Source organism: Scardinius erythrophthalmus (assembly GCF_964197995.2).
Source record: "Scardinius erythrophthalmus genome assembly, chromosome: 20".
Taxonomy (NCBI): Eukaryota; Metazoa; Chordata; class Actinopteri; order Cypriniformes; family Leuciscidae; genus Scardinius; species Scardinius erythrophthalmus.
In genome coordinates this window covers 37,795,794-37,823,211 of record NC_138240.1, presented here as the reverse complement: position 1 = coordinate 37,823,211, position 27,418 = coordinate 37,795,794, and the positions used below count along the sequence as shown (strand labels likewise).

General features: G+C 41.1%; 2 protein-coding genes across 2 annotated transcripts in view; both read right to left on the bottom strand.

Moving 5' to 3' along the window:
* Nucleotides 1-11,384, bottom strand: part of LOC308680172 (acylamino-acid-releasing enzyme-like) — a 37,911-nt gene extending 26,527 nt beyond the window's left edge. Inside the window, exons 1-11 of the mRNA XM_081348150.1 lie at nucleotides 11,229-11,384; nucleotides 10,842-10,971; nucleotides 9,121-9,247; nucleotides 6,340-6,427; nucleotides 4,390-4,465; nucleotides 3,293-3,384; nucleotides 3,149-3,220; nucleotides 2,327-2,464; nucleotides 642-733; nucleotides 504-544; nucleotides 202-323 (exon numbers count right to left, since the gene is read on the bottom strand). Of these exons, the coding sequence (XP_081204276.1) occupies nucleotides 202-323; nucleotides 504-544; nucleotides 642-733; nucleotides 2,327-2,464; nucleotides 3,149-3,220; nucleotides 3,293-3,384; nucleotides 4,390-4,465; nucleotides 6,340-6,427; nucleotides 9,121-9,247; nucleotides 10,842-10,971; nucleotides 11,229-11,297 (1,047 nt within the window). The 5' untranslated portion in view covers nucleotides 11,298-11,384. The remainder of the gene's footprint in view (nucleotides 1-201; nucleotides 324-503; nucleotides 545-641; nucleotides 734-2,326; nucleotides 2,465-3,148; nucleotides 3,221-3,292; nucleotides 3,385-4,389; nucleotides 4,466-6,339; nucleotides 6,428-9,120; nucleotides 9,248-10,841; nucleotides 10,972-11,228) is intronic.
* Nucleotides 11,385-17,677: 6,293 nt separating this feature from the next.
* The window catches only part of bsna (bassoon presynaptic cytomatrix protein a), a gene marked incomplete at both ends in the record, with an annotated part of 41,506 nt that continues 31,765 nt past the window's right edge, over nucleotides 17,678-27,418 (bottom strand). Inside the window, 6 exon segments of the mRNA XM_081348758.1 lie at nucleotides 17,678-17,718; nucleotides 18,712-18,852; nucleotides 21,451-21,544; nucleotides 24,129-24,892; nucleotides 25,339-27,153; nucleotides 27,156-27,418. The exon segment at nucleotides 27,156-27,418 is cut by the window's right edge and continues 7 nt beyond it. Coding sequence (XP_081204884.1) covers nucleotides 17,678-17,718; nucleotides 18,712-18,852; nucleotides 21,451-21,544; nucleotides 24,129-24,892; nucleotides 25,339-27,153; nucleotides 27,156-27,418 — 3,118 coding nt within the window.

Below are 27,418 nucleotides of genomic sequence, written 5' to 3'. Positions count from 1 at the left end.
ACACACGCACACATATACACACACACACACACACACACACACACACACACACGTCTGTTGGGTGTGCCAGTCATACTGCAAACACACCACAACTAATTACTGTTAGTGCTAACACTTTACAGTCAGCTTTCATTTACTTTAAGAATTGGACACACACACACACACACACACACACACACACACACACACACACACACACACCACACACAGTCGGCTGCACTGCTGGTGAGGGCCGAAGACGCCAGACTCCAGATAAGCGATGCGACAGTGATCAGGACTGAGCCGAGGAGAGCAGACGGAGCTGGAGTTACAGGACAACTGGTCTGAGGACACAGATACAAGATTATGATTGTCAAAAATGTGATAATTATAAGTAAATTTATACACTGTCACACACAAACTCTCACACACACACACACACACACACACACACACACACACACACACACACACACACACACAACATATTGTCAGTACAGAATGGTTGAAGATGAGAGCTTTACCACATTTGCCGCTAGCCAGATCCACATAAAACAGAGATGACCTGCAGAACAGACAGAGCATTTAAACAACACGTAAACGAAGAGGTTTAGAAAGTTCATCTTCTTCATAACACAGATATTCCTCCTCATCATCATCACCTTCTGTTGGCGCAGTATTTGAGCCCCAGTCTGAACGGCTCGTGCCACCAGCCCACAAACACCAGCCCGGTGTCCCCGGGAGCCCAGAACGCCTGCGGACCAGAGCCAGACACTCAGAACAACTGAAGCAGAAGAACAACTAGAAGAACAGGCTTGCTGATCTCTGCTGGATAATGTCCTAGTAAATGCTGAATCTCACCTCGCTCAATTACAGAGTTACACCAGTGATCATGTATTTCAGTCAGCTGGAGCACTAGTGCCCCCTATGGGTGAAACCTCATGCAACTGATCAATGCATCCTCCATACTCTGTTGTCTATGAGCATCACAATTTGGTAAATATAAGTAAATTAGTCAAAATGGGCGACACCCTAAAATTTTGTTGGCCTACATCTTTCTAACACTTTGAAGAATCAAAATTGTTCAGTATATGATGATACATGATCATGTAATCCAATGTATAGCCAACACTCCTAAAAAATGAAGCTTCCAAAGGAAGAATCCCATAGTAATACCACAAATGCTGGTCTTGCACTAGCTGTGATGCGTCACACATTACGTAATCCGGTTGAGAGGTCATGCGTGACATAGGCGGAGGTGTTTACAAAGCCGACATGCAAAGACTGAGTCAAATGCCATTTTCAAACAAATTACATAAAAGGTAAAACAATGATGTCGAAAATGTAAGACTTTTACGCCCTACTCTACATTTCTGAACCAGAACACACGTGACCTTTCAACCTGATTACGCAATGTGTGTCGCATCACAGCGAGTGCAAGACCAGCATTTGTGGTTAAAAGTATATAAATGTTTATTTTGTTCTAAAATGTCCGCTGGTTTGTCTATATAATACATTAAAATAAGCACAATCTCAATCTGAACGCATGTTAAACACAAGGGCCCTATTTTAACGATCTGAAACGCAAGCATCAAGCGCAAAACGCAAGTAGCTTTGTGGGCGGGTCTCTAAAATGTGTTGGTCTGAAGTCGCTTCATTACTCATAGGTGTGGTTTGGGCGTAATGTGAAATAAACCAATCAGAGCGTCGTCTCACATTCCCTTTAAGAGCCGGCGTGCTTGTTCCATGGCGGATCGCTATTATAACGGCGGATTTGCCAGGAGCGGTTCACAGCCGAGGAGACCGGCGTTCTCGTCAGGGCCGTAAAACACACAGAGAAGTGACATTGGGGACGGAGAAACACACCCAGATTAGCTTCGGTTAAACAGGCGTGTGATAATTTGGGTAAATGTGTAAGCTAGACTTATGACTATTTTTCACATCTTCATGGACACAACAATGATTTCCCTCATGTGGAATATTTTTCCTTGTAATTATGTATGATTTGCAAAAATGTGAACTGCTGTGTCTGTGTGTAGATGAGAGAAGCAAAGTGTTTGTGTGTTGTGCTCACGCTACATTATGGCCAAGCATGCGCCCTTAAAATAGCATCTGGAATTGTTTTCTGAATCTGCAAAATAGCACCAGGGAACGTTTGTGCCGGAACACGCCTCCTCTTTACGCTGATCCGCCTCCGGGAGCGCAAGTTCATTCCCTAATTTACCGACGTGCGTCTGTGGAGGGAAGAGTCCACTGTGCGCGGGTGAGAAATAGGAATGACACATTCGTCGCTGTACAGAGTCAGTTGCGCTGGGAGCGAGATAGGGCCCAAGGACTCGTACTGTACCTGTCCTGGAGAGATGTCGGAGGGTATTCCCTCCAGAACCGTGATGTTGCTGCCCTCGATGTCCAGCACACAGAGCACTGGGCTGCTTTTATTCACCAGCGCTTCACCCCAGTCTTCATAATACTCAAACTGATGCCCCTGCCACACACACACACACACACACACACACACACACACACACACACACACAAATCAACATAACGCAGATCAAAACCATTAACCAAACTAAAGCAGGGGTAGATGGCATACTCTTATTAGATAAGAGTGTGTGTGTTGGTGCTGTTCTTTGTAAAGATGTAGAGAAGGCATTTGACACTGTTGACCATCAGATGCTTTTATCTAAACTGACAAATTAAACATTTTTCAGAGGAGGCAAAAAATGGGCCTCCGTTAGATGAGTTTATAAAACAGAGGACAGATTGTGGTGTTGGTACCAGGTCTGTCATTAGATAAGACAGATAGTTTAGTGAACATCTTTTGGTCAGAAAGTGTTATCTGTAATAGGGAGCAAATATTGGAATAGTTTACCAGTCAATAAGACAGCGCTCTACTTCTCCCACTGTTAAAGTTCATCTGAAAAAGTGGCTTATGACCAATCAGTCGTGTAAACATTTTAATTAGAAATTGTAATGATGTGTTTGGGGTATTGTCTCTTTGTAGTGTTGTGTGTATGGCTGAGTGTTTGTTCTTGTGTATGTACCAAGGGACTGTGGATGTAATTAGTAATGTTGCTATAATCCGGCTTGTTTACATTTTGTATTTTATACTAATGTTCATTAACTGTCAAATAAAAATCAACAATACATGACGGCAAACTTTTACCAGGACGGTCTCCTCCTTCTTGTCCGTCTTGGCGGTGTCCTCTTCATCGGTGAGCGAGCCCGTCTCAGGACCCTGCGGTTCAACACGGGGTCAGATGAAGAACACACTCACAGAATCATTAGGAAGTGTGTGTTTTGTGTAAACCTGGAAGTAGGACTCTGTCTTGGGTCGTTTCTTCTCAGCCACATACAGGAGGTGAGTCTCTGAATGAGACCAGACCAAACAGCCGAACTGATCTGAGAACAGAGAGCACATTATCAGCGTCTGCTCATGTGGATTGTCCAGGAAATGTCATTTTCCTGTGAACAGCTGCTCTAGCCTTAACTGAAGACCTTAATGTAATCTGCCACCAACTAACAAAAGCAAATAAACTAAAGGCTATTTAAATATTCATGATTCTGCTCATATAATATCACACTCCACATGTTACTGTTATCAGTGTAATCGTGTGTTGTAGAGCTGCACGATTAACTGTTAAAGACGGCGATCTGGACACCAGTGATCTTACTCCTCACTGACAGTGACTCTATTAACCCTGTGATCACAGGAACACTCAGATGTGTGTTCTGATCCAGAGAGAGCCGTCGTTCACTAACAGTCTTTTCAACATCACAGCTTCATTATTTCTGTCTCACAATCACTCAGATTATCACAGGAGTGCTGGAGAAAAGATTATAGTCCAGATATAAACACTGATGTCTACAGTAGAGATTACATCGTTACACCAGTAGGTGGCGACAGGAGACTGATAAAATATGTGTTTGTCACTGAATCATTCACTCAAGAGATTCGTTCAGAAACACTGAATCATCCAGTAATGAAACAAGTGAAATCTTTATGAGTGAGTCATTGAATCATTCAATTAAAGCTTTTAAAGCGTTTAATGTTGTTTATGTGTCTATGTGGTGTTTTTAAAATGCTTTAAGACACACCATGTGTAAATTCATAAGTCGACAGCATTGCTGAGTATTTCCTCCTTAAAACTGCAGTGAACCAAAGACAGTCTCAAAAACACGCTTTGAAATCGCTGGTGTTTCTGACGTATTTTAAGGCATGAAGAAGTAAAAAACGTTTGAATACGAAATTTTGGTGTTCAAAGATGAGTTTTAAGGGATCGCATGACTTTAGGTTCACAGCAGTTTGGCAGGTCCTGCTCATTCTTTGACCACCAGGAGGACACACCGCACACAGTGTTGAAAACCCTGAGTTGAGAGGAAAGTGTGTGATCGTTTTCCTCTTACCATCTTCATACACTTTGCCGTGTTTGTTGAGAGTCGTCAGATTAAGACACTTCAGCTTTCTGTTCTTGTGCCAGATCTACAGAGAGAGAGAGAGAGAGAGAGAGAGAGAGAGAGAGAGAGAGAGAGAGAGAGAGAGAGAGAGATCACTGGAGTTGCACACTGACCGACTGCGCTGTGACTGACTCTGAGTTACGAGGTTGACATGCTGCCAGAAAGCACATTAAACAAGTGGAACTGCGCTTTACTGACAGTCATCAATCAAACTCTGGTCTGCTCCTTATTCCCAAAAGAGATAAAGGTGACATCAGCGCTGAAGAGTGATAGAGCCTTGGGTTAAGAGGAAGAAGACAGGGTTGACGAAGAGGAGGAAGATGTCCTGGGAAGACATATTTACGAGCCGACATGTACAATATACGGCCAGTTCTCATACGTGGGAGCCAGTCATGGACATATTCCCCCATTTTCTTTATCAGTCTGGCCATTTGGGGGAAAATATGAACATTGCCCCCAAATATAACAAACTCTTCATACTACGAACAGCACAGAAAAGGGTATGCGGATTGGCATGCACCTCTTAAAATGTAGTGCCTAGCAGAAAGAATATATTTAAAGGGGTGGTATAATGCCCTTTCACAAGCTGTAAAATAAGTCTCTGATGTCCCCAGTGTGTGTGTGTGTGTGTGTGTAGTTTTAGCTCAAAATACCCCACAGATATTTTTATATAGCATGTTAAAATTGTCACTTTTTCAGGGTGAGCAAAAACGCACCAGTTTTGTGTGTGTCCCTTTAAATGCAAATGAGCTGCTGCTCCCGGCACAGGGGGCGGAGCTTCAAGAGCTTGTGTGTGTGTGAGTGTGTGTGTTTTAGCAGCTTCGATTACCTCACACACACATGCACTGAACTTTTCAAAAACTTTTAGCCTTTTATGTTCAAACCGGAGTCAGACGATGATGGAGAGACTCAAGAAGAAGTGACAACATGTAGAAGCAACAGGACATTTCTGAATGCTTAGTTGATGAATTTATGAAGCTTATGTGTAGTTATCTTCTAGTCATTGATTAGCATATTCTGTCATGATAATCTATAAATCGTGTTCAGGGGGCGGGGTTTATGTAAATTCTAGGGTTGGTGATGTCACTAATAGAGGATGGATACCCGACCCGAGCCGATGGGCAGGGCCGGGTTCGGACATATATTTAGAAATTATGTTCGGGTTCGGGTCGGGTTCGGTCACATCAGCGCGATAAGGCATTGAACATTTTAAATTTAAAACAGCTTATTATGTAGGTAACGTTAGCCAATGTGCCTGATGCTTTCACTTGATGCAAACGTTCGTTTTTGTGATTAAAATACATGTAAAATATTACCATAACATCTGTCTTCCTGTGTGCGGAAATTTGTTTATGTAGCCGTGACAACGAAACACGTAAATGCGCGCCTGTGTTAAAGGAGAACTCCGGTCAATTTTAACATTGAGCTCATTTTTTTGTAAATTTGGAGTGCTGTCAGCACAGAGAACAACGACACAAATCGGTGTTGCCTACACCGTGTTATCCTCTTTTTAAAATTTGCACCCTGTTGACTTCAATGGGGCAAGTACTAAACCTGCTTTTAGCCTCTTAACATCCTTGATGTGTCATTACAAGTGCACAGGTCATGTGAGTGATTCCTTCAGAGTGAACACGAGTGAATCTGACTGCAGTAGATGTGAAAGATATTAATAAAAATGATGTTATTTGAGCCAGCGCAAATACCTGTGTTTACATCCTGTTTTCGGTCGAAGTCCATAGTAATCGATTGTCGAGTTCACGCGCATAGGTTTAGTTACCTATGACCTATGAATAAACGCTCTCACACTCTAACACACTTCTGTACCCATGATCCCACAGCAGCATTAGTGTCGTGTAAAGCCGTGAGGTGCAGTCGTGACGAACTGTGAAAGAGCCTGACCTCCAGGAACTGCTTGTCTTCTCCTTTAATGCTGCTCTCCCTCAGCACAGCCTTCATGTCTCCGGATGGGGAGTCCACACTGAGCAGCCTGCACACACACACACACACACACACACACACAGATCAACGGATCGCAATACCTGTGCTTACAGAACTCTCACGCTCTAATACACTTCTGTGACTTAGTTTGAAAATGAAATGATGTGGGTGAACTATCCCTTTAAATATCTTTCCTTGCTGATATAGTCTAACCAAAATTTATTCAGACACACAAATCAATTTTGAATTAATTTTTTTGTTTTACTAGTGGGCGCACTACAGTTTATTATAAAAAATAATAATAATAATTGCATGTACTGCGTTAGATTAAACTGAGAAGGGTCACAGCACTGGCATATTGCTGTCCTACTGTTAGTTTCCCTGCTTCTATTGTTCTAAAGTCTCTTTGGATAAAAGCGTCTGCTAAATAAATAAATGTAAATGTAAAATAGTTCATTAATTTAAGTGAGGAGAGCAAGATAAAGTAAACTGTGACATATTATACCCAAAAATTCTTCATACAGTAAAAATTATAAACTTAGTGAGCAAAAACTCTTCAGACACTTTGAGCTGGTCATGTTCTGCTGAAGTGTGTTTTCTTTAATTGCTAATGCTCTTTTTACACACAGACTGAACACAATGAAGCATTGCTTGGTGATTGGTTGAGCTAAACTGGTATTATCTAATTGTGTAGTTAAATTTAACAGCTGACAGATATTCAACATAATTCATGTGTGAGACAGTCTAACAGAAGGACGGACAAAACCAGTCAAATATCAGCTGAGTTCTGCTCATATTTTATTACCGTTCTCTAAACTATAGCCAATAAACTGATGTTGGCAGTAGAGCCCGACCGATATGGATTTTTGGGCGCCGATGCCGATACCGATAAAAAAAAGCCAGATACCGATATATCGGCCGATATTATTTATGTGTATATTATAATACAGTAGCAATATTATTTATGTGTATTATAGTACAGTAAGTTTGGACACACTTTCCAATTGGTGTGTACAAACTTTTGATGGGTACTGTATATAGAATACACAGTATAAACAGAATAAATACAGTATATAAACGTTTTGCAATGATAACTCAAATGTGGTGATTAAACACTTGTGTGACAAAGATATGTAATGGAGGCAGGGTGAATGATAGAATGAGAATTTGAGCTGTAACCAAACTAGTTTGCATTGCATTTTATATTATATTATATTCTAAATACTCTTCTATTTTTAATCTTAATTTCTCTAATATCTACCAGTGGAGGAAGAACTCAGATCTTTTTAGTAAAGTAAAATTAATAATATCATAATGAAAACGTTTATAATTACATATGTACAGTAGTTTTATACTATTTTAAATAAGTAGTAAGCAAAATGTACTTCGAATATTCATTCGGTGGGTTGGTATTCGATTTGAAAATTTGACATTCGAATATTTGTTGTTGTCCCCCATCTGGGATCCCCCGCGAAACGGTTCTCATTTGGCTTGAATAAGGCCGGCGACACACTGGCTGCGTGGCATGGACGTTTTTATTTCGGCTCCCATGTTAACAAGTTGGAGTTTGCACACTGCCTGCGTGAGACACGCGTCTCTCAGGCGCGGCTCGAGCCACGCGGAAAACGCGTGCATCATGCTAGAAACAGAACCGACGCGCAAGTGTTCCAGCAACAGGAGTCTTCTCTGGCAAGAGCGCAGAACAGCGGAGTTTGTATGGACGAAGTGCATGTCTGAGCTTGTGTTTTGGATTAAGCTGTGTTGCTTTGACATTGTGGAAAATAGAATAATAGAAACAAAATGTATTAGCCTTTTAATCTCGCTTTTTAATTTAACTTAATTTCGTTTTTCTTTATTTAAATTTTGTTTTTCTTTATTTAAATTCCGTTTTTCTTTATTTAAATTTCGTTTAATTTCTTTATTTAAATTTCGTTTAATTTCTTTATTTAAATTTCGTTTAATTTCTTTATATAAATTTCGTTTTTTCTTTATTTAAATTTCGTTTAATTTCTTTATTTATATTTCGTTTTTCTTTATTTAAATTTCGTTTTTCTTTATTTAAATCTACCCTTTACTGTGTCAGTAATTTTGTTAGTCAGAAAAATATTAGACTACCTTAAAAGTATTGCTTAATTTAACAGACCTGTGTGTGCATTTTATATCACTAACAGTGTCCGTTCTCGGACGCGTTCTCTGCCCGCGTGAGGTGCGCCGCTTCCCGCTCGCGCTGTTCTGTAGTTTACTAAAAGTGTATTAATTCTGAACATGTCACGTCTCCATCTGGCTACTTTTAATGCAAAATGGCCCTATATAAAGTGTTATAATTACATAAATTATTGGAATATTGCTTGATGTTGTAACGTAGCAGAATGAGCTTTAACACTGTGTCTACACCGGACGCGCTGTTATTTTTTTTTGCCACTTTTGCCAGTTCTTTGTAACAGCTTTTAGGTGCTTTATTGGCAGCGCCATCCTTACATAAATCACTGCACGCTGCATTTTTTTAATATTAATTTATCGGCCGTTATAAATGCCGATACCGATAGTTAGGAAAATGCCTAATATCGGCCGATAATATCGGCCCGCCGATATATCGGTCGGGCTCTAGTTGGCAGTGTGTGAGTGAACGCTGGTGTGTGAGTGAACGCTGGTGTGTGAGTGAACGCTGGTGTGTGAGTGAACGCTGGTGTGTGAGTGAACGCTGGTTTGACTGTGTGATGAACAGCGGTGTGATGAACCTACTCTCCCTTGATCTCAGTGCAGTTTCCCGACGGTCCGGAGTAAACCACGGATGTGTCGTCATGAAACACGATGTACTGACGACAGAACTTCACACTCTCGTTCCTCTCCAGATCCCGCTGGGTCCACTCTGGGAAACATCACGTCACAATCGTGAGTGTCTTAAATCTAAGACCCATAAACCATCCTATCGTCCAGCTCCAAACTGCTAAATGTGTTATAAACATGAACATTGAACATTTCTGTACAGCTGATTTGAAAAGTGCTATACAAATAAAATTAATAGTTGTATACAGAAATGGAAAATTTACTGGCCATAAATTTTTTTTACCGCAAATTTTAGAAAACAGTGAAAATTCACAATTCCCTATTTCAGTTTTGATAGCACAGCTAAAACTTGGCCTACTAGCCTAACTAATATACATTTAAAACATTATTAAAGACAAGAGACATTGAATAAAGTAATCAAATGTAAAATAACACTAGATACTGTATAAATTAAACAGATTAATCCTTATTAAAGTAACAGAAGTTATTCAGTCTAGAGCTGTGCATGATTTCTGTCTTTTGCTGTTTGATTAACATGGAAGCTTGTTTCCGCCACTGAATAATAAATAAATAATAATAATTGCGACTTACATATCTCACAATTGCGAGATATAAAGTCGCAATTCTGAGATATAAAGTCGCAGTTGCGAGATATAAAGTCAGAATTTTGAGATATAAACTATTCTGAGGTAAAAAAAAATAAGTCTGTCTTTTTTTCCTTAGAATTGCAACTTTATATCTCAGAATTGTGACTTTATATCTCACAATTCTGATAAAAGATGTCAGAATTGCGAGATATAAAGTCGCAATTGCGAGAAAAAAAGTCAGAATTCTGACTCTATAAGACGCAATTGCGACTTTATTTCACGCAATTCTGACTTTATATCTCGCAATTGTGAGATAAAAAGTCGCAATGATCTTTTAAAATGCTTTATTCTGTGGCGGAAACAAGCTTCCATAGATTAACATTAGAAACACACCGCAGGAATATGAGGCTGCTATCCCTTTAAGGATAATCTAATACACTGATACTGATAATTATGAAATTTTGATGCATTATAACAGTATTGCAGATACTTACATACAATTCATCTGCCAACAATATGTCCTAGTAAGATGATATTTAAATTCTTAGTTTTATGATCAAAGCTCTCGTTTTAAAACACATAATGCAATGATGATTGAGAGATGAACTAATAAACCTTCCTTAAAAGCCTGATGATCATATTCAATATTTAATACTCGTGATTTTTCCTTAGAAACAAAACTGATAATCAAGTAAATTATCAGTGGATAATCAAGTAAACATAAGTCACTTCAGTCCAGTAAGTGCTCATCTAAAAATTATCCTTACGTTTACTTTAAAAAAAATCAGTGAAGGTTTAATTTTTGTTTTTTACAATTATACTAAAAAGCCTTAAACTTGCTAAAAGTCTGAACTGTCAGTCAGATGACAGAAAACATGAAGTACAACAGGTTTTTCAGCAAGTTTTGATCATGTTGAGAATTTAGAGGCTAGAAACTGTAGAGTACAGTAGACTTATGATGATGGGAATCTCATTGTGTTTTAATAGTTGGCTTGACACGTCAGTGATGAAGGTGAGTTTAATAGTGTGTGTGTGTTTAATAGTTGTGACGAAGGTGAGTTTAATAGTGTGTGTTAATAGAGTCTGAACCTGTGTAGATGTTGCAGTACTGTCCTCCGTATCGTGACGTCACCACGGGACCCACGTCAGCGCGACACAAGGCGGGGAACCGACACTGATCCCGGTACAGCTGAGCGATCTCTGCCGGCTCCCGGAGCACCTCACACACACACACACACACACACACACACACACTCAATGTATGAACCACAGTACGTGTGTGTGTTTAAACTGATCGTCTGCTCACAGCACGTGACGCGGAAGTTGCTTGAATAACACCGAGCTGTTGTTCAGCCGTTGAGAATGAGCAGTGTGTGTGTGTGTGTGTGTGTGTGTGTGTGTTCTGTTGCGGTGTAAAAAGTGAAATACACATGTAATGATGTTGTTGTACATGATATTTGAGTGATCTGTCAGTACCTTTGAGCCCATGATGACAGCGCAGTGTGAAGTGAGTCGCTGAGAGAGGAGAATCCTGCGGTTGAACATGGAGACCCGAGGGGGCGGGGCTCCACGCAGCGGGACGCGTCTCTCATTGGTCAGATGGAGGAGCTCCACGCTGAGGGACGCGTCTCTGATTGGTCAGTTGCGATTACGTGAGTGTTATTTATATCAGAAAAGGGACTTTTTGGTTTATATCATTTGACATACATTATTAATCTTATGATCATACTTGCTCATATGCTCATACACTCTCCACCTCTAAGCGGACAAACACTCCTCAATAGGATTGAGGAAAGGAGAGTAAGGTGGTAGGAACACCATACCCTTTTCCACCAAGGCAGAGCTGGTGCTGGTTCGGAGCCAGAGCCTAGTTTCAAATCGGTTCTTTGTTTTTCCACCGCCAAAGCACCAGCTCCGAACCAGTAAAACTGGTTCTTAAGTAGCACCAAATCATTGCAGGGTCTAAAACGGAGCCAAGAAAGAACCGCTTGCGTCAGAGGCTGGGGGCGGGGTTACCGTGACCAACAAGACGAATAGAAACTTGTGACCGCCATTTTTAAATAGCAGCTAGTCGAGCTAATAGCAGCTCGATTATAATATCCGTCTATGTAAGTTACGGCGAGCTGCACGAACGCGTTGGATTCCGATGTATTTTTGCAAACCCATGAGCATCCATAGTATTGCAACGTCCGTTATTGTTGATGGCTTGTTCGAGATGCATCGGAGCGGCAGGGACCGATCGGAGTTGCAGGGTGTTTGAAGAGCACACGACTCCTTGTGCTTTTAGATCGCTATCGCAGTGCTTTGATGTCACGCGGCGATCGATCTGCGAGAAGCCGATGCATCTCGAACAAGCCTGGCGTGTTTGTGTTTGGCGCTACCGCACTAGCGGTTGCTGGGCAACATGAGACGTATACAGTGACGTAAGATCTGGCTCTGTTGTGACTCTCTAGCCGGTGGAAAGGCAAACCGGTTCTAGTAAGCTCGTCAGTCGAACCAACTCTGAACCAGCTCTGGCTCTGGCTCTGAACCAGCACCCGGTTCTTGTTGGTGGAAAAGGGGTATTTACATGACCATCCTTGGATGAGTAGTGAACCAGGCCCTGATGAGTGGGCCATTGTGGAAATTCACATTGTCCCATATTGTGGTAGGTGAGGCCCTATAAGACCTCTCTCATTTTCAGGGATCAAATCAAAATGAAGGCGGTCCAAGACGATGAGGAGCTTCTGTGTATAGTATGGGCCAAGACTGGGGATGTGAGTGGCCACACCATTCTCAGATATGGCAGCACACATAGTTATATTGTCCCCTCGCTGGCCTGGGACATCCACCGTGGCCCGTTGGCCAATCATTTATTTATTTATTTATGAACATTTATTAGAGGATCAACCCCATGAGATGAAACATCTCGTTTTCATGGGGGTCCTCAGGATCATGTCCAAACAACATAGAACAGCAGAACAACAGAGTAGATACAATCAAATAAAACCAAAAAAATCATAATAATAATCATAATAAAAAATCATAATATCTATCTATATATATATGTTCTTGACTAATTTTGACAACTGAACAGACTATTGTGCATGTGATGACTTATACAATGAAATGACGCTGACACGTTTTGGAGCGAACAACCATTAGACGGAGAATCAACAATCAGTTTAGATCAACAAGATCTATTCTCTTGGAAATTGTGCTAAATGTAGGCTACCTGTAGTTAATCATTTGCAAAGATGTACTGAGACATTGAGACATGTACTAAGACATTTGCAATTTGATGAAATGAATGAGAAATTCAATTCTGTTGTGAACAATTGCCAAGTGGTTTGGAGGTTTGTCCATGTTGTTTTGAGAATGTCATTTCTGTTTCAAGAAATAAGCCAAACCAATGGAGAAAAACTGTAAATAAAGTTAACAGATTTGTTTGAATAATTTGGTTACTTTATTCATTTACCAATATATTTAAATCAAAATACTGACCACATTTGCATTTGCAAGTATGTAATGATTCCTGAAAAGGTTTTCTTCTCTCAGATTCTCATATTTGTTGTGGCTCTTGTATGAAATAAGAAGATTATCAGACTAATATCTAGCATCTGTGTGTGTGTCACAGCAGTGAAGAGGACAGCTGGAGGCAGGTGTTGTTTAAAATCCTCTTTTATTTTTTCCTGATTGTATCGGAGGGTCATTATTACTTTCATCACACAACATGACGTTACATCAAGCCTACTACAGGTATACACTGAAACAAACACAAAGTTTACAATGGATATATGGATACGCTCCCACAACAGTCAGTGTAACACTTTATTTTCGACCACCTTCAAACTGTTGTTTTCTTTTTTCTTCTTTTTTTCCCCTAAAATACATGTCGACTTAAATTCCCCATCCACAAATTACATGGAAGCCGTTTTCTCTTTTTTTCTTTAAAAAAAGAGTCTTTTACAATCACAACAAGTATAGACCAAAGACCAAAAATGTCTCAATACAATGTATTTTTTTTATATATTTTTTTACATTTCCAAACAGTCCACATGAGCCGGTCACATACACAGTGTGATTCATTGGAATATTTATGTGTTTATTTGGTTTCTGTTTATGTCGTGATGCTCCTTTTTTTAAGACTTAATTTACACAAAACACCAGGTCATTGTACACCTTGCTTTGAATGTTTCGTGTGCAGAAGTATAGTACAATTTACATGTTTTACAGAGATATCGATGTGTGTTTGAGGGTGGGGTGGTGGAGCAGCGAAGGATCGGGACGAGGCTGCTTAAGGCCCATGCACTTCTCACATACTTTAACCTTGATTGATTCCTTTATGTTTTATTTCCCTGTCATGTGTTTCTGTCTTCGTGCCACTAATCTACTCCTACAAGAGTAACTGTTGTCTAACCCAGTAAAAGGATCACGATGCACGAATGAGTGAGTAAATAAAGCACAGATAATGGCAGGTGATCTGCGTTCCCTGACATACATCACAGTCAAAAGCCCTAATGAATCAAACCTAGGGTGTAAGAATGAATGGCTTTCTTGGTATTGTAATTAAGCCCTTATATCTATGCATAAAGTATCTCCCCTTGGTGCATTGAGTCTATGCTTTCCTGAGGTGAAAGGATCAGACGCACACATGAATGAACGCTATACGGTTGATATTGCAGGCAGTACACACAGTTTTCTGTCGGTGCTTCTATATATCTGATCATTATACATCATTACATAACTCTCTCAGGTGCTGCCCCTAATCCATTTACATTAGATCTATTTGTTTAATAAAATATGATATATTAAATGTTGGTATATAGTCATTTAAGACGTCTTTTAGAAAAAATAAATATATCCTAATACATATAAACAAGCCTTTCTGAACACATATAACGGGCAGCCCTTCCCATATAAACCTCCTCATATATTATACTTGTGTTATTACAGTATTGCACCAGCTACGCATCATATATAGGCTATCTTTCAGTCTATAGCGGCGACGACCATCCGTGGACAGTGAGGGATGACTGACGCTCGTGTTAATCGCTATGGCTAATCGCTTCCGTCTCAGCAATGGGAAACATGCCACAAATATGGGAAACTAAATCTCCATTCAGGTGATTATGTACAGTTCAGTTTCTCTTATACAAACAAATCAGCCGCCTAATAACATTTGTGGATCTACTATTGGATTAAGTGTTTTATTTCGTTTCAATACAACCATTTTTTTTTTCTTTCTCAGATGAGAAATTCATTGCATAGAAGGTCTGAAATTTAAAGTCCTCTGACCGAATGTTTCGTTTCTGGTTGTTGGTCAGATTTTTGATGTTTTTTTTTTTGTTTGTTTTTTAAATGATTGATTGAATGATAACAAATGTAGATGCATATACAAACACACATCCAAAATCATTCACACATACCATTAGAACATATAGCAATATCAATATTTTTTCTTTTTTTTTTTTAAACATGCAATCTCTACTTGCTTAAAAGATCCAACATTCCACTAAACAGCTCCTTTATTTCTCCAACTAGCTTTGTGTTTTTCTTAATTATTACCATTATTTAATAAAAAATCTTTTAAAAGAAACATGGCTTTGACACCTAATGTGTTATCGTAAGAGACTGGGCATCACTTCTTTAATGATCCTGAACCATAGAGATATATCACAGCCTCTCCTGACCGCTACTGTAAAAACATCGAACAATTGTGCTCTTTACTCGCTGACCTCCATCATCTATTGCTTTTGATCTAGTTTTAAACCGATAAAAATAAACTCAACCCAAATATATCTAACGAAAGAAAAGCTGTAAACAAGTGACGATGGATTTAAAACAGCAGTGAATTAAATGAAGAAACTTATTTTAAAATTTGAAAAATAGAAATAAACTTTTTCCATATACAAACAATGCGAAAAAAATAAATAAATAGAAACTGTGATTAGAAAAATATCTACAAACATAGTAAGGCGACAATCGAACAACTAAAGAAAAAAAGATAATGCACAATACTCCACCTCGCCGATACCGTAGGATTGTTGTAAAAATACCCCATCTTCTGCCTGAGGACAATTTCCGGACACTTTGGAAAGGATAATGAATAAAAAAGACCTGATCGGCCAGAACCTGCCGCTGTGATCTCGTGTGTTGGGCTCGTCTCGTCCTCCTCGTCTTCTCTCTGCTGGAGTGTAAACTCATCGTCGATCTCTCCTTGATATCGTGAACAGTGTAAGGTCTTGGATTGCATGCACTCCGAGTCCACTTTACACTTGTATAGCACATAGCAAGAGAAGGAAAACAAAAAAGACAAAAACAAACAAACAGGTTTTTTTTTTCTTCCTCATTCTGGAATGTCGAGTTAAAGGACTTAGCATAGAGATGTGTGTTACAGTAACCATGTTCATGATTTTCCTTTTTTTTCTTCTTCTTCTTTTAGGAAAAACCTATGAAGTTTTTCTAAGTGTTCCAACAGTGCTGTTTCTTCGGATCCTGAGAGGGGAGTGAAGAGCGTTTCCCGAGGGAAACAGGGAATCACACTTCTCCGTGAGGGACTGGGATCGTGTCGGCTTGTTTCCGGAGTAAAGCGCAGGATCGACTGTCGGCTTCATCGCCCTGCGTCGTGTGCTGATCGCTCTCTTTCTGTCTCTTCCCGAACAGAGATGGGAATATCTTTGGCCGTGCGGTTCGGATGGAACACAGATACTGAATTCCCAAATAATCTGAAGAAGAACGATATGGAACACAAAGACGGCGTTACAATCCAATGACAGACATTCTTAACGTCAAATGTGAAAATAATGACTATTTTCAAACAGGTTTCCCATCAGACTCCCATCAGTAATGATCATTTTTGGGTCATCTAACCCTAATACATCCATGCCCTGAGTGGACTTCCATACCTTTATAGATTAGACAACATTGGCTGGCTAAATTGGATTCTAATTTCCAGGATTCTTCCCCTCCCGGACAGCAACATAGTGTCGGCCCAGATCCGGCCCACATCCGGGCCGTGTGGAATCCCTGTGTACCAGACGTGGGCCGGATCTGGGCCGACACTATGTTGCTGTCTGTACCAATAGTCCAGCTGATGCTCAACCCAGCGCTCCTTGATCAGTAAAACCACTCGCCATTGTCACCAATCCATCTTTCCGACCCCTGGATAAAGACTATGACGTTTCAAAACTCCTCATTTTAAAGCTACTTACAGGCTTTCAGAGCGAATAGTGTTGTCTCCATTGAATTATGACCTTGAGTTGGTAGAGTCCTGTGATTCCAGTCCTGGTTGGCTTAAAAAAACAAAAAAACAAGAAAATTCTATTCTATAAATGTTTTTTACAAAACGTTACAATATCACCAACTATTTCTAACAATATCGAACATGATACCACACAGCCCTAATATAATATGCATGATGTTTTATCTCATACTGATCATAATTTTTTTCCCTTACCAGAACGACCAGGTAGCTTCTCTCCCTCTCACTTTCTTGTGTTGTCTTCTCTTTAAATTAAAACATTATAGCGAAACTTCATAGGTTTTTCCAGTGCAAAAATGTCCTCTGTCATTGTAGACACCCTGAAATAACACAGACAAAATACAGATAATCACTGTAAAGCTAGAAATATGCCTGTATTCAATCAACTGTTCAATCTCTCCGACCACACTGTAATTGATAATTCTTTGTAATTTGTCATAGTTTATAGTTATTATATGAAGCTAATCACATACTGTAAATACTATTGATTATCTAATATGGCACTATCTTCATTTCTAAATTTGATATCACTTACTGATTAGTTAAGCTTGTTTCCAAATGAGTTAGTAGCTGAAGTGTTAATCTAGTACTTCTCATTTGTCCTGCATAGTTACTCATTAATGACTGACCATTATTATTATTATTATTATAAGTATTTGCGCCCACCTTTAACTGTACTTCCTCACCACAAGGAGGAGAACTTCTTGCCAAACCCAGAGATGGCTGTGCCAGTCACAGAAAAAAAGTGAAAATAAAAGGAGAAAACCAAGAGCATTGGTTAAAGTATTGTACAAATAATTACATGCCTTTTTCCAAATGAAAAATATTTCAGAAAAAACATCGATTAATAAGACTCTCTGACTGGCCCATGCATTACTCAAACTAGGCCTTTAAAGGAGTAGTTCACTTCAGAATTATAATCTCCTGATAATTTACTCTTCCACACGCCGTCCACGATGTTCATGTCTTTTTTTCTTCAGTGGAAAAGAAATTAAGGTTTTTAAAGAAAACACTCCAGGATGTTCCTCCATATAGTGTCTTCAGTGGGGTCCAACGGGTCAAAGGTCCAGATGTGAGTTTCAGTGCAGCCTCAAAGTCTCGACACGATCCAGCCGAGGAATAAGAGTCTCATCTAGACAAACCAGCGGACATTTTATAATCAGGCGGAAGTACCGATCCAGTGTTTACAAAGCGAACTAAGTCAAACGCTATTTACAAAAATAAAATAAAAAATAAAAGGTGAAGCAACGATTTTGAAGTTGGAGGAGAAACTGAGATGAGTTTTACGGCCTACTTCACATTTCTGAAGCAGAAAACGCGTGACCTTTCAACCTGATCACGTAATGTGTGGCGCATCACAGCTAGTGCAAGACCAGCATTTGTGGTTAAAAGTATATAAATGTTTATTTTGCTCTAAAATGTCCGCTGGTGTGTCTAGATAAGACTCTTATTCCTCGGCTGGATCGTGTCGAGACTTTGAGGCTGCACTGAAACTCACATCTGGACCTTCGACCCGTTGGACCCCATTGAAGACACTATATGGAGGAACATCCTGGAGAGTTTTCCTCAAAAACCTTCATTTCTTTTCCACTGAAGAAAGAAAGACATGAACATTGTGGATGACAAGGAGGAGAGTAAATAATCAGGAAATTATAATTCTGAAGTGAACTAATCCTGTAATTGTAATGGACTAAAAGTATTGGAAACTCTGCTCACCTTCTCCTAATTTCCCAGCCTGTTCTGCTGCTCCTCCAGGCAGGATTTTAGACATGATGCTGTCTCCTTCTACACCCGTCTGACCCGTCTGACCCGCGGCGGCACTGCCGATCCCACCGGGCCTCAGAGGAGCCTTGGAGCCTAGAGAATCATGGGAGCATCGTCAACAGACACATATATCCCACTTCATATGGATATGGGTGGAAAATCTAGGTAGTAACCTAAGATAATGTAATGATCAGACAGCGACCACTCATTAATCCTCAAGACACAGCACATGTACAGCACTTGAACAGTGGCATTATAAAGAAGTGGTTGAGTAGACACCGCTTGAGTTCCGCCTTGTTCATTGTGTAACTATCCAAAAGCACCGCTCACGAAGATGCCACGGCCAAATAAAAAAAATGTCAAATTCACCAAACTTAAACCCAACTTGAAATGCATTTAAGGACCATCTCTGCCACCAGAAGTCCATCAGGAGAAATTCCTAATCACGGTTATTCTTGTTGGCATGACGTGAAATTTCAATAGTTTCATGATGACACATCATTATAGTATATATTTTCTTCGAAGTATGTACTGTCATTACATGGCTGTCCTGCCGATAGATCAATAGTATATACTCATTCTGCACTCATTTATTTGGTGTAACCAGGGTTTGAAATGAATTGTTTTCACTCACTGGACAATTTGACTACTACATTTTTAAGTTATCGTCCATTCACAACTTCTACTAGCCAAAACTAATAATAAAAAAGAAAAGAAAAGAAATGTTTGGAAATGTAAACTGATATTTCCTACTGACACACTACAGCAAAATATAGAAATTAGAAACAATTTTTGTTGGGGGGGGGGGGTATTAACATGCCTAAGACTTTTGCACAGTACTATACTGTATACACTCACCTAAAGGATTATTAGGAACACCTGTTCAATTTCTCATTAATGCAATTATCTAATCAACCAATCACATGGCAGTTGCTTCAATGCATTTAGGGGTGTGGTCAATCTCCTGACAATCTCCTGAACTCCAAACTGAATGTCAGAATGGGAAAGAAAGGTGATTTAAGCAATTTTGAGCGTGGCATGGTTGTTGGTGCCAGACGGGCCGGTCTGAGTATTTCACAATCTGCTCAGTTACTGGGATTTTCACGCACAACCATTTCTAGGGTTTACAAAGAATGGTGTGAAAAGGGAAAAACATCCAGTATGCGGCAGTCCTGTGGGCGAAAATGCCTTGGTGATGCTAGAGGTCAGAGGAGAATGGGACGACTGATTCAAGCTGATAGAAGAGCAACTTTGACTGAAATAACCACTCGTTACAACCGAGGTATGCAGCAAAGCATTTGTGAAGCCACAACACGCACAACCTTGAGGCAGATGGGCTACAACAGCAGAAGACCCCACCAGGTACCACTCATCTCCACTACAAATAGGAAAAAGAGGCTACAATTTGCACGAGCTCACCAAAATTGGACAGTTGAAGACTGGAAAAATGTTGCCTGGTCTGATGAGTCTCGATTTCTGTTGAGACATTCAGATGGTAGAGTCAGAATTTGGCGTAAACAGAATGAGAACATGGATCCATCATGCCTTGTTACCACTGTGCAGGCTGGTGGTGGTGGTGTAATGGTGTGGGGGATGTTTTCTTGGCACACTTTAGGCCCCTTAGTGCCAATTGGGCATCGTTTAAATGCCACGGCCTACCTGAGCATTGTTTCTGACCATGTCCATCCCTTTATGACCACCATGTACCGATCCTCTGATGGCTACTTCCAGCAGGATAATGCACCATGTCACAAAGCTCGAATCATTTCAAATTGGTTTCTTGAACATGACAATGAGTTCACTGTACTAAAATGGCCCCCACAGTCACCAGATCTCAACCCAATAGAGCATCTTTGGGATGTGGTGGAACGGGAGCTTCGTGCCCTGGATGTGCATCCCACAAATCTCCATCAACTGCAAGATGCTTTCCTATCAATATGGGCCAACATTTCTAAAGAATGCTTTCAGCACCTTGTTGAACCAATGCCACATAGAATTAAGGCAGTTCTGAAGGGGGTCAAAAACTGTATTAGTATGGTGTTCCTAATAATCCTTTAGGTGAGTGTATATAGAGATTTGACAGCGTTAGCCGGCACAGTTGATTTTTACCCGCATTTGGCAGGTTGGCGGGTGTTCATTTCAAACCCTGTGTGTAACATTTGTTTTTCCCCACGGAGGCCGATCGTATATCAGTGGCAGGAACAGTGTTATTTTTGAGAAATGCTGCAGCTGCATGAACAGACAGACATAACTCCTGCAGCAGATCTGGACAGGTGGAGCTGGGGAGGTGGAGGGGTTACAGCATTTAAACGTTGAGCAAGAAAGCTCATGGACTGCCGACTCAGCGAATCAGCAGAGGCCAGTCAGTTTGCGTCGTCCAGTAAATGATGTGATTGCTGATAGATTGCATGTAAAGGACCGATCAGCCTGAGACATCTAGAGTTCCATGAAAGAACTAGATATTTACATTATTGTTACTTTCTTTCTCACTGATATATTAAATTCATCACTCTTGTATATCCCTGGTATTTAGCGAGAGCACTGAGCAGCACGGCTGACATTTGGTACAATTACCACACACTAAATCCACAGTAAATACATAAAAGACAAATCATGGTATGCATATGAAAAAATGCTGTCCTTTGATTGAGATTTAAGTGAATCTAGGCCATGTTTTTTGAGCACAATTACCTATCCCGGTAAGTGGAGGTTGAGCTATTTTGGCAGGTTGGCCGGGGACTGCTTTAGCTCCAATAGCAGTGGCAGGGGTCGGCTCTGGTTTAATCTGTCGGAGACAAGAGACACGTGTCCATAAAATACACCTATTCATTTCATATATTAAAACTACTGCTTATATTGTAATTTAAAGTTCAGTTCAATTGATATGGTGTAATTATATTTTATTTTTGTGAAATGTGAAATTAAACAAAATCAATATTATGATTTAAAATATATGTAAACTTTTAAAAGTGCTGTTTAAAAGAAAACTATAACTCACTCTTTCAATCTATAACTTAAGCAGGCACTAAAGAAAGGGGAGTTTTGTAACAGAGCAGAGTATAGAACAGAGATGGTGAATACAGGAAATGTGTTAGGCATCCGAAACATATAGACAAAAGATTATGTGACTATGCAAATGTAAATAGTAGAATGGCATTAGGAAAAAAAAAAGGTTTGCTCTTCCTGGGGGTGAAAATTGCAGGTGTTTGCAAGGCAGCAACTATAGTCTTAACGTTTCAGGTAAGCCTTTTAGGTCTTTGACGTTGTTATGCACAAAGCTTGTGTCTTGTTTTTAGTTGCTTGCACAGAAGCATTGACACACATAATGCAGTATTCTTGACCTGAGATTTGACAAAGTTATTAGACGGGATAAACAGACAGGATAGGATTGTAAGTTAGGATGTTTCTATAATACAGGCCCAGAAGAACAAGGCCTATCCAGAATATTTGAGGATTGTCAATACAGTGCTGCCTTGCAAGACCAGTAATAAACCAGGTACAGGTAAAACAGATACAAAATAATAAGGTTCATCTCATCCGGCCACAGAAATCTGAGTCTTACATCTGATGGCTTTACTCTTAAAGGAATAGTTCCCCTCAAAATGATGTACTTTCTTTCTTTAGCAGAACACTGAATGTGAACCCATTGTCCTTGGCGAGTCATAAATTGTAAGTAAACGAGTGCCATCACTTTGAGAGTCAAAACAGCAGATTCAGGCAACTCAACCTAAATCCCCATGACTCCTGAAAAACGATGCAAGAAACTGAACATTATTTAAAACATTATTACCTGTAATCCATAGCCTCAGACAAATGGTCTTGTGCACATTCACAAGAATCAGGAGCTCAAGCTTTTTCTGGCTTGACGAAGGCATGATAGCAAAATGGCATTTCAATGCCCGACTCTTGACGACAGAGGCTCTGTAGCTCTGCTGTCATCGCATGGTCCTGAGAACATGAGCACCACCACATCTCAAGAGCCCTCTGTCTCCCCAAGGCTTGTGGTTGAGGCGCTGCCACTGCTTCCTTCAGCTCTCTAAATTATTTATTGGTATATTTAGGTATGAACAAGTAGGGCTGGGCAAAATCTTCTTCTTGTTTTACATCAGAATCATCAGCCATTTTTACTTTTTTTTACCATTTTACCATTTACTTGCTGGTGTTAAACTGCTGATGAAGGCGTTTGATCTGCACATGCGTCCTCCCTCTCTTTTGTAAACAACATATTTCATGCATGATTTTGCCTCTGCGCATACAGTACATCAGAGCTAGACAGCCTCTGTTGTCACAAGGGCATTACAATGCTATTTTGCTATTGTGCATACATCATGTGAGAGAAATCTCAAGGCTATGGATTACAGGTAATAATATTGTAAATAATGTTTAGTTTCTTGCACAGACGGATTGTTTTGCTTCATTAGACCATATATAGACCATTCATAAGAATATATCATCAGGAGCCACAGGGATTCATTTTGTGTTGCCTGTATCTGCTTTTCTGCTATCTGGGAGAGAAAGCACCCATTGACCTGCATTTATGAATCACCAAAGACCGTGGGCTTTGCTAAAATCATCTTAAGAGGCAGATTGACTAAATAGGGCAAATTAGCGTGAGAGCGCAATTCCCAAACAGCGCCGATGGGAGTGGAAAGTTCTGCGTGTGATCTACTGATGACACGCAAATTAAAGAACACAGACACAGTCAGGTAATTTCCATAATGACCAACGCAATCTACCAGCTAGTGTCTGTTTTAAGAAGTGCTTTTTTTGTGGCGGTAAATGATGGCGCAAACACCAGTACATTGACGAGCGCAAACCTTAGTAAATCACCTTGCGGGAATCATTTAAATAACCTCATCCCATAAATGTTGTGCCTGAAAGGGAAACTCCTACAAATGCATATCCAATTAGGTCAGCCGCAAAAACAACTGTCCATGCCTTTTCAGCGCTAATTTTTCACTGCGTGTCTTCCTGACAGTAGTTTTTTGATGCCAAAAGAGGGTTTGCGCTGGCACAAGCTGTTATTAAATCTGGCCCATAGTGTGCTACTGAAGAAAGTCAGCTACATCTTAAATGGCCTGAGGATGAGCAAATTAACTAATCCTTTAATGAACCCTGAAACTCTGAAAAGCTACACTACTTACTAATATGGCTCAGTCTGACTAAGCATAGACTTAAGAAGAACAGGAAAAATATTTAAAATTCTGTGACATATTACTGCAAGCATTCATAAATCTCATCCATAATGTTCATTAAGTCTAAAGATTATAAACATCACAGGAAAATGCTGAATAGGAGACTCTACTTTTAAGAAAATATCTGGCTATTTAATTTAATTACTTTATGTATGTTTCAAAATATTTACTTACTGCAGCTGGGGAGGTCTGTACTACTGAGCCGGGTTGTCGAGCCATTGGACCAGTCTGGCCAGGTTTAGCTTGCAGTTGCTGGGCTTGTACTAACTGTGGTTGCGCTGTGCCTGTGGCAGATATCTGTGACCCTGACCTGGTAGCGGATGTCTGTGCCTGCTGTTGCAGCTGTGCTCTCTGGCCTTGCTGCCCATCAACAAGTGGCTGGGAGCCAGCTTGCCTGCTTGAACTCGAAGGTCCACCTTGTCCCTTCTGTCCAGGCCCAAGAGATCCTTGTTGCCGGGATGACGAGGGGTGGTCCTGTTGCTTCCTACTGGAGGACCCTTGATGGTGGGAGGACTGTTTTCCAGAGCGGGAGCTATGTTGGTGGCCTGAGGTGTCACGGGAATAATCTGAGGATTGGTATCCCTGAGAACGAGAGTCTCCCCTCCTCCCTGAAGATGACAGGGAGCGGGAGTCATGCCGCATGGATGGATCCTTTGAGGAACGCGATGATCGAGAGGAACGAGGCTCATCTGAGTGGCGTGAGGAGTGCCTACCAGAACTTCCACTGCTTTGATGACGTTGCTCTCTAGAGGAAACATGGCGGGTTTGACCATAATCATCTTGTGGCCAAAGATCTTCTGGTGGCTCATCATAATCATGGTATGTGTGCTTGACATGGCCTCGCCTCCCAGAATGACCACTGCTGCCATAGTGGCGGGAACCACGAACATCACGGGGCTTCTCAAACCAGTCTGTCTCCTCTTGACCGAGATGGTATGCTTTGGAAACCAAAAGCAGATCACAGTCAATCTCCATGTCTGATGGTGAAAGACGATTGCACACTGAGACCATGCAAAAGAAAAAGAAGAACAAAAATAGCCAGGCTTAAAGAAAAAGCATGCAATGTATTTAAACTCAGTATACAACATACAAAACAATTATCTCAAATGGATGTCAAAACCATTCAATACCACACACAAATGAAACACCTTGGAAAGGAGCAAGAGTGGGCAAAAATAAAGAGACCACACAGCAACTCATGCAGTTTTTGGAACTGAGCACAACATCGAGAGTCAGTTTTATTGAAAGCTGCATGTTGCCTGAAGACAAAACATGGGCATGCACTTGATTTTCACTTCTTTACTTCAGCTATTCACTCTCTTTCTCTGGGTGGGTGGGGGATGTTTAAAGTGGGCAGTAACGCTGGCATTCAGCTCCCAATTACCTTCGCTGTCAGAAACAGCACAATGCATATCGTCAATTATATACATATCATCTGGTTTGTAGACATGGGTCCGGGGCAGGTCTCGAATATGGTCCTGCACATCGGGTAGAGAGTGACTTGAACCATATGAATTTGATGGATAGCCGAAAGCCCTCCCAACACCCATGAGCTTTGTCATGAGGTGGGAGTTCTCCTTTTCTGAATACTGAGACTGCAAAGTGGGGCGCACACTGTGGCCATAGTTGCTGTGGTATGACCGGTCTACACGGTCCCGTTCATATGACCTGCTTCTGTAGCCCCTCTCACAGGGAGGGATTTTGTCCATGCCATAGCCAGTTGAACGGGACCTGCCATAGCCATAGAGACGTTCATCATTATAGGAGCCCCGATGTTGACTGTAAGTACTCCGTAGCCCATAGATGTCATCCTGAAGTTTATGGTAATGGGAACCTGAGCCATAACCACTGGTTGTAGAGGGGCTCATGGTGTAAGAGGCCAGATCTGCCTCCACATCATGAGCTTCCTCAATTGGGGAAAACTTGGACATCTTCTGCTCAATGCCTTGTTTACGATGTTTGCTCCTCTTGGAGGACATGACGGCTGAAGGGCACAGGTTCTTTGAAGAGTGCTTTTGGGCTGCCCATGTAGGTGTTGAGTGACTGCTGTCATCATAGTAATATGATGATCCCCCACCCATGCTACTGCTTCCCACTACCCGGCCATGCGTATTTGCCCCTTGTGCTTGGTAGCTGCAGGTGCTCTTACCCCTGCCATGATGCTGGTCGTACAGATCTGTATCACGTTCATCCTCTGGTCTGCCAAAAGAGCTCCCCCCTCGAGTGTGAAGTCCATCACTCCCATATCGTCCATGACCGTCATTGCGATGTGAGTCTAAACTAGTGCCTTCTTTGGTGAGTTCACATATGTCATCGATCATGACATAGTTCCTTGGGACATTCTGATCTAGGTTGGAGGATCCATATAGGCCTTCACTGGAGTACATAGAGGGGCTTTCCATTGAATGTATATGGTCAGATAGTGTTGTCTGCCCATATGTATTTGTAGGAACTGTATTATATTGCCCATAGGAACTGGCTGTAGTTACTGTATATCCATAAGTATTTGCAATAGTTGTTGTGTACGGCCCATAACTACTGGATGAGACTGATGTGTATGGCCCATAACCAGAGGCTGCGGAGGTTGTTAAAGACCCACCATATGTATTTGAAACAGAAGAGGAGTAGGGACCATAAGTGCTTGCCATAGTAGTGCTGTATTGGCCATAAGATGAACCCAAACCAGACTGGCTGTAACTGATATCTTGGGAAGTGGTTGATACTACAACTGTAGGATTACTTATAACCTCATAATTAGTGGGCATCTTGTGCTCAAGGTCAGCAAGTGATGTCTGCCGTGGCTTTTGGTGAAAAGTGAGAGTGTCTGTCTGTGGCTGATAATTGCTTGCTTGACTGACCGGATAGGGGGGTGCCTGGCTTGGGTATGGTGTACTGTGGGTTGGATAAGGGAGTGGACCAGTAGGTGGTAGGGTAGGCTGAAACCCAGGTTGACTTGGCTGTGCTGGAGGTAGCACCGAAGTGTCTGTTGGATATGGAGGCTGGCTCTGTGGGAAGACTTGGGAGGGAAATGTCCCATGGACCTGATACGATAGGGTTGGATAAGTCTGCAAAGGGGTGGGTTGGGGGAGAGCTTGAGCTTGGGAGACTGACGGATAGGGAGGTTGGTTGAAACCTGTGCTCTGTGGGGTAGGTGCCGCTGGGTGACTTTGGGGGTACTGGTACGACATGAAAGATGATGTGGGGGGAACTGGGCAGCAGTGTTCAGCTCACAAGTAAACTGGCTGAGTGGTGCCGTGCTAGGTCTGGTCATTAGCCCGTTGCTCTCAAAAGATGAGGCCACAGCTGTCAGGCGAAGATTGTTGAGCTCAGAGTCTGACATATAGTCTCGCGAATCACCCATGCAGCGCAGGTATGTTAGCTCCCTCCTGTCTCTATCCTTCGCCAATGTTTCTTTTCGCTGTGTAATGCCCAACTCCAGGTATCTAAGTTTGGCGTCAATTTCC